Here is an 8,109-nt window from a genome sequence, read left to right on the forward strand (position 1 = left end):
CAGACCACAACCAATTCCAAGAAAACAGACACGCCTTTAAATGTGTCAAATCTGCTCACATCTACTTTGTGTTACACGTCCCAGCTGGGGCAAGAAATATTGCCTACACTACAACAAACAAAACAATAACAGGATAAGAAATGCCAATGTCATAAGAACAAGGAAACCAGGAGCTGCAGAGAGCACACAGTAGTGCATGAAGGTACTGAATTCAACAAAGTAAAGCTCCTGCCTTTTCCTGCCCAACTCAGCTGACCACAGGACAACATTACTATGTCACAGACTAGGACTGTGTTAACTGAAAAACAAAGCAGATAAAATGGTACCAATAAGGATATGAAAAATCTGAACACACCCCTCCAACACTTCTCATGCAGATTATGTGTTTCTCAAGACAGTATTTACATACATATAAGATTTGTTATCTGTCTCTCACAACAGTTTGTGGAATATAGTGTATACTACTTATTTAAATGAGAATTAAATTTACAATTCCCATTTTTAACTCAGTACAAGAAAACATCACCCCACAAATCCGTGAAAAATTCAGACTTGAGAATGCACCGTGCTGACAGCAGTTCTGCATGAGAAGCAACAGCCGAGTGTTGCACATAATTTTGTCTATAACGGAGAGACAATGGGGAGTCTTCAAAACCCCTACAGACCAGTCCATTTAGGTGATTCCACTTTGGCTTTAACTATTTACCTGTGTTGGCTATACCAGAAATAACTGTAAATATAGCCTTTGTTCCTCTGGAAAACAAGTACAACACTGATTACATGGTACAGAATGTGAAGAGACAATCACAGCCACAGGCTCAAGGCTACAGGTGGCAAGACATCTGACAAATTTCAGCTTCCAGGCCAGAAATATATGTTGACATAGAGAATGCCACACTGACAATCCAAATGAAACTACAAATCAAAATTTGCATTATACTAGTTTCTTTAAAATATCAGCATGACCGTTAAATGCTAGCATCCCTTGTCTCATGCAAAGTTCAAATAATCCTGGATACAGAATGTAAAACAAATTTGTGATGGAAGACTCATACCACCTATTTAAACACCTGAACAAGCCACCCTAAACCCTGTCAAGAGCAGTGGAAAAAAAAATGAACTTTTTCCACAGCCAGTCTGGAGCATCTAAATTAAAACTCTGCATGACAGCTGTCACAAATGCTTCCCAGAAAGTCTAGCAAATGCATCTCCTTATGATGGCCAGTTCTTTCAACATACTGGTGTCCAAAATTTGGTTGCCATAACTGTTTTCATTCTCCTCCAGTTGATATTAATATGCATGGCTGGGAGCACAGATCAAAGGATCAGGCTAGTTATTCAGGCATTCAAATGCAAACTCAAGTCATCAATACTTAATTTGCTCGAAAGCAGATGACTTGCAATAACAGGCATATTCTCACCATGAAAAACAAACCTATGGTTGTTATGAATCCTGAGTAGACCCTGAGTCAGTAATAGACAGCATAATTCCACAAGCTTTAAAGATGCTGTGATTTACACCATGAAACTGAAACTACACATACAGACAAAACATTTTAAAAATAGTGTAACAACTTACACATTAAAAAAGCTGTCAGAGATGCAATGTGGATCACTGACCTATTTGCATCTGTAGAAACAGAAGTCCTGAAAATTATTTTTGAAATCATAAAGCCACATTTTATCTAAAAAAAAGAGTCTGCTTTATTTTTTGAAAAAGAAAGACTATATTCTACTGTTCTGCACACCTAAGTTACAGCAGCTGTGTGTGGTTAAGTACACTTCCAAACTAAAGCTATTTAAAGGTATTCTAGTCCTCCTCCTAAATTTCCTCATCCATCACAGAATATCACCTCCTTGGTGGTACCACTGTAACTACAGGACTGCACTGGGAAACAAATGAAAAAGCAAGTAAATTAAAATTCCATGAATCGTTAAGACAAGGAAAGTGTCTGAGCTGAATTTCAGAGCTCAAAAATTTACAATTCCATATGCGGATAATACAACATTACAAGAACTATGTCAGCAAATCTGAGAGGTTAGCAGAAATGAATTTAGTCAGAGTTACAGCTAAAGACATTATTAGTATCAAACTATGACTGAAATCACAATGAGTTTCAGGCAAATGTAAGAACATTTTTGCCCAAGGACACTCTTGCAGAATAGGGTCTGTAATTAGGATATTGCTATGCTACAGATAAACACAACCCATGCAAATCAAAAAGCCAAGCTATGTATTTAGGTCACTTGTCTATGTATTTGAATTAAACCTATCTATTTTTACTAAAATATCTTCTTAAATAGTCATTTCACGTAAGCAACCTAAGTAACTTTTTCCTTTTGAGTTTCATCTGAGAACCTTTTGCAGGTGCAGCCTGGTCTTCTCAAAAACTGTTTATTCTAGGCTGGGGTCTTGGAGTGCAAACCTGTCAGTTCATGCTGTTTCATGTTTTATTATTGGTCCTAGACATTTTTTGGTGATAAACTACTCTACATCCTAGACTCATGTCAGTATAAAAGTTTAGTTATTTTTAAGGAAGTGATAAAATATACTTGGTTCAAAAAGTTTAGGACAGCAATTTAAAAACAAATTATGTCTGAAATATGCTAAAACAAGTAAAGTATAATCATGCATGTACACACATTGCAAATAACAATGTATTTTTCTACATATGTAGCACATATACTATTATTGAAGTTAGACTGCATGCAGTGAACATCAAAGAATAAAGCAACAGTTTTTTTCTCTAAATGATTAATCTGTTCTCCCCTACCACCCTCTGCCCCACCCTCAAGCATCACACTACTATTGTAGTTACTCCCAATTTAATATCATCTAAGATCACTACTCCAGAAGTCAGTGAATAACTAGCACGAATTTAAAAGTAACTACAGTACCTGGTAAGAATTAGAAAACTGTATGTGCCTGTCAGATCTGAACTGTAGGTTCTTCTGACTCCCTGAGATACAGCGACTTTCAGGAGAAGGATGACAAGACAAAGATCAAAAGGACAAATCCTAATACTGCAGAAACTCTGCATTGGTCCCTCTATGCTCGTCTCATAAGGAGAGAGTCCTAACCTTGTGACTAATTGTTGTAAGCTGGCCTGGGTCCACACCGTTCCACATCAGCATCACTTGAAGCAGCCTGGCTGCGTATCAGCTGGAGCCGATTCAGGTCGAAGCTGCACTGTCAAAAGCAGAAAGCAGCTTTTTCTTTTCAGATGGAATCTGGTCACAAAGTAGCAGACGCGCTGTGGGCTACTAGGGACTCACGGAGCAAGCACAACTGACTGTGTAGGTGCAGTGTTTACATAGATCCAAACGAACAGTAGTAGGAAAAATATTAAAGTAGCTGAAAGCTTCTATGGCCTCGGTGTCAAGTGACTCTAATTTCCAGCCGCTCTCATTATTCCAGCCTAGGAAAGCTGACACGCGTCCTGCCTAACAAGGACAGGCACAACACGCACTCCCCGCTACCACAGCGGGAAACCCACACTGAGCGGCACCCCGGGCTTGTTCCCGGCAACGCTGCCGAGCACAAAGCTTCACCCATGCTTCACCACCCTTCACGTCCCTGCGGTTTCCCAAATTCTTGCGAAACTGACGGCAACCCCATCCTGCCGAGATAAGGGGGCAGCGGCACCGGGCGGGGACCCACACGGGGAGCGGCCGCAAGGCGAGGGCACCGGGCAAGGCGAGGGCACCGGGCAAGGCGAGGGCACCGGGCAAGGCGAGGGCACCGGGCAAGGCGAGGGCAGGCCTGGCCCTCCTGCCCACCTCGAGCCGCGCCGGCGGAGGCGGCGGGGCCGCCCTAGGAAACTCTCCGTGACAGTAACCAGACACCGCGCTGGAACAAAAGCGCCCGAGCCGGCGGCCACCGCGGAGGCAGGTTACTCCCTGCCGGGAACGGGGCGGAAGGGGAGGGAGTGCGCCGGGAGCAGCCCGGTCCCGGCAAACACACCCCAAGCCCGGCGCGGGCGGGGGAGTCCCGGCCGGTGCCGGCCGTGAGTCAGTGCCCCGGAGAGGAAGCGGCGTGCAGGGGCCGGCGCTCGCCGCGTTCCCCCGCCGGGCCGCTGCCGCCCGGCCCCCGCCCGCTGCCCACCCCGAAACCTCGCGAGGGGGAAACTCTGCCCTTTCCCTGAGCGCCGGCGGCACCGGGAGTCCCGGTCCGTCCTCACAACTTTCCCCGCAGCACCCCCTCACCCTCCCCATACCTCGGTGCTGCTCTCGGCCGTGCTCTCCACAGCCATCTTCTGCCAAGGGTCTGCCAGCTGCGCCAGGGGCATCTTCCCCGTCCGGCTCCCGCAGCCTCCGCGCTCCGCGTTCCCGCTACCCGGCGGGGGCGGCCAGGCAGGCAGCGAGCGCTGCGGAGGGCGCGGGACAGCCCGGCTGGCTCCTGCGGCGACTGCTGCCCGCTGCCGCCGCCGCGGTGCGCCCGTCCCTCCCCCGCGCCCTCCCCGCTGCCNNGGCCCCGAGCGGCGCCGCTCAGTGCCCGTGAGGGGCTGCGCCCTCAGCGCTGCCGCCGCGGCGGGCGCGGCCTCTCGGAGAGGGTCTGCGGGAAGCGGGGCTGCTGCCGCCCCCCGGCTCAGGGGAATTGGAGACACGGAGAGTTTGTTTGCACAAACAAGCGCGGAGGGAGAAGTCGAGAGGCGGGTGAGCCGTGGTGTTGTGCAGAATATCATTAGGCAAAGAGGGAAGGGAATTAAGGTGTAGGAATTTGTTTTTGTAGTAACACCGTTTAAGCAGTGGTTGGACTGCGTGAGTAGGAGTTGCCTCGAAGTGGGAAAGTCATGCTTCCCCAGGCCAAGAGACATGACAGTAAAGCTGTCAAAAAAACAAAAAAACAAAAAACAACAACAACAAAAAAAACCCCAAAAAACCAACCAACAACAAAAAAACACCAAAAAACCCAAAAAAACCCCAAAAAAGCAAAAAAGCAAACAAACCCACAGGTTCTGAAAACGGCCCTTATTTTACCTTTTATTCTCAGCTGTTAGTTGGTATGCAAACATATGAACTGAGACCCACGGCCTATGGGTTGTTACATGGTTCTCCTAAAATGCTAAGCACTTGTCATAAACAACCATCGTTTTGCAACATTAGATCGCTTGGCTGATGCTGAAGAATCTTTGAAACATGAGACCAGCAACTAAAGGTGGGTGAGCACTGGTGTCAGACTTCTTGCTGTTGAAGCCAAACTTCCCAGAATTCTTTGAGAAGGCCACTTCGTTTTTGACAGCCCCCACTGCCCCGGCCATTTCTAGATTTTTGACAGGTCACATGATTTATTCCATCCTTTATAAAAGTTAACATTCTTTAAATATTTGGAAGTTTTTTTGGAGTGGGAGAAATGGCAAGAGTGCTAGTAATTAAAAGTGTGTGTATGCGCCTGCACACACTGTTGTGATGACAACAGGCTGCTTCTGTTTCTGCTTGGTAGCAGTTTTGATCCCACTTCATGTTCATGTAAGCATAAATACCTGTCTACAAAGAGGAATAAAGGCGAAGGGGTGCAATTGCTTGTGTGCTGTCATGTGGTGAGTTATACCAGGGAACAGATCCACATCAAAATTGACCCTACTGTACCCTTTTTACCTCCTGTTGTCCTCAAAAAAACCCCACCAACCAACCAACCCACCCTGTTAAAGGCTGAAGAGGAGTTGGGGCTGCTTCCTTCCAATGTGGTCAAATTGCAGAACTCTGGCTGGTTAATTATATGAAATTTAGAACAATGCAAACATTGTGATATTAAACATAATGCAAGAAATAATTTTTTGTAGTCTGATCAGCACCAGGTCACTTCAGTCTCAGACTGGCTGCTGGAATGTTGAACACAAAATGAATTTTTTACAGCAGTCATACATTATGTGGTTGACACACAAATCAGGACTTTTAAAAAATCCCTGAGTTCACATAAAAATTCATGATGTTAAAAAAAATGTTACCTTACACCCCTGTGGAAATACAAGTTTCTATTCCTCCGCAGGGATATTTCACTTGACTTTATCAAAGCTCATACATTTGTACCTGCATCAACTGCACAGTCAGGTACATACATCTGAAACATGCCATTAGGGAGAAGAACCTGAGAACTGAAAGGTGGCAGTCACAAGAAAAATACAGCAAACCTAAGCTTGCATTTCACGTGGTTCAACAAGTCCCTCTTTATAAAAGACTTCCTTCCTCCAGCTAAAAAATTTTACTATCTCTTTTCCTTTCATAGTTGTCTAGTCCTTTCTTGCCATGTGTACATGCTCTAAATTATTTGTTTGAATTTTAAACTCTTTTTAGAAGGGGAGGGGTGTCAAAGTTTGTTATTTTTTACAAAGATCCTCTTTTGTTCTTCCCTGTATGCATCTTACAAATCCAAAATAAAACAGGAGCAAAGATATTCTGCACTAGCAGGTAAGAGGGCTGCAGACAATAGGAATCTGACCTTTTCTGAGGCACTGGAGTACAGAGAGCAGGTAGAAGTATGCCATTTCATTGTTCATGGGTTTCAGTATTACTGCACCACACATTTAAATTTTATCAAAGAGAAAGCTGCATCAGGATTTTAGTAGGAGCTACTATGCAAGAACAGACTTCAGGGTAAGAAAATCATCTGGAAAGTGTCTCCACAGGGAAGACAAACATGTCAGTTAATCTCTGAGAGATGCAGGGGATTCTGGCTTTCAAATCCTGCTAAGCTCGGAGCTGGATCATCCTCCCAGCAAGAGGTAAGATGCTGAAGATATTTTGCCTCAAGACAGTGGCTCCTATTTTTCATTCCTTTTGTCTCAGGCCAAAGTAAGGTAGTGCCTTCACCTGTGGGAGCAGACCTCTCCTTTTACCCTCTTTCCCTCTAGGCACAGCTATCTCTGCTTGACTGCAGTCACTGCTAATAACTGTCTGTCACCAGGCTGGTTGTGGGCGTTGATTTCACCTTTGCATAAGTGGTTGCACTTGTGGTGCATCCACAGGGATGTTTTATATGCATTGCAACTGAAAATTTGATCACGTTAGGAAAAGGGTAGCATATGGCACTGAAATGACAGTGCTGTATAAAATCCCATTAACTTGTCATATGAATTAGATGGGCTTTACATGCTGCACCATTTTTTTTCCTCTTGTTTCTAACAAACCTCACTAAAATGTCACTTGATTACAAGGGAGACATCAGCTTAATAGTACTTACCTGTCTTTTCCCACTGGCAGCCTCTTGATATATATGTGACAGAAAGTAGGGAAGCTTGCTTATGGATGGTTGTATCTAATGCTTTGCTTAACTTTGAAGTAGTACCTACTTACTCTTTGCAATTAGTGCGGAATTAATTGTAGAATTAGTAAATCACCATAGTCATGCCCCCCAAAATGTAAGTGTAAAACAAAATTAGTTTACTAATATTACTATCAGAATAACATTTTGGAACTTGAACTTGCATTTTCAAAAGACACAAAAGCGGGGAGAGAACAAAATGAAACTATGGCAACAAACCCCACAATCTGACACTCATCTAGAAGGTCTAGTAGTGCATTAGGTGTGAATTATGATGCAGTATCTTCTGAATAGAGTATGAAACAGTAAATACAGTGCAAATGTGTGAAATTCTGTTTCAAGTATTATGACCATAGCACTGAGGTGTATCATTTGAATTTAATGCACAGGAAAATATACAGAAGGTACTGTCCAAATTTATATGGGGAAAAAAACCTCCAAGGAGTTAAAAAAATAATCAACACTGTTTATTTGTATAGCTAATAGACAAAGAGAGTCTCTTACTCTCAAGACACCTGAATTCAATTCCTGGCATAACACAAAGGACAATTGTGTAATTTAGTCAGTCACTTCATATAGATGAGATTCAACTAAGAAGACTTAGTCTATCTTCATGATCTTTTCAAAAGTGTGAGGAGGCCTTGATGGGAGAAGTGTAAATATATTCTGCCAAAATAAACTAAGGAAGCCTTAGTGCTAGTTAGAATTGGTTGCTCTGTGTTTTAGGTGCAGATATAAAGAACATCTCCTTAACCTCATTGGTATATTGAAAGGATGGTTTCAGTGATGTTTGGAAAGCTGACAAAGACCAGGGGAAGAGAGACAAAGTGCTGCAAGAAGTTTCCAGG

At 43.8% G+C, this 8,109-nt stretch overlaps 1 protein-coding gene across 2 annotated transcripts in view; it reads right to left on the reverse strand.

Annotated features, from left to right (window-relative positions):
- Nucleotides 1-4,456, reverse strand: part of RPS6KA3 (ribosomal protein S6 kinase A3) — a 73,346-nt gene extending 68,890 nt beyond the window's left edge. For both annotated transcript variants that reach the window (XM_041399717.1, XM_041399716.1), the window contains exon 1: nt 4,218-4,456. In XM_041399717.1, the coding sequence (XP_041255651.1) occupies nt 4,218-4,289 (72 nt within the window). In that variant the 5' untranslated portion in view covers nt 4,290-4,456. The remainder of the gene's footprint in view (nt 1-4,217) is intronic.
- Between the last annotated feature and the right edge of the window lie 3,653 nt (nt 4,457-8,109).

The sequence above is a fragment of the Onychostruthus taczanowskii genome, unplaced genomic scaffold, assembly GCF_017590055.1.
Source record: "Onychostruthus taczanowskii isolate IOZ18803 unplaced genomic scaffold, ASM1759005v1 scaffold17, whole genome shotgun sequence".
In the NCBI taxonomy this organism is placed as follows: domain Eukaryota; kingdom Metazoa; phylum Chordata; class Aves; order Passeriformes; family Passeridae; genus Onychostruthus; species Onychostruthus taczanowskii.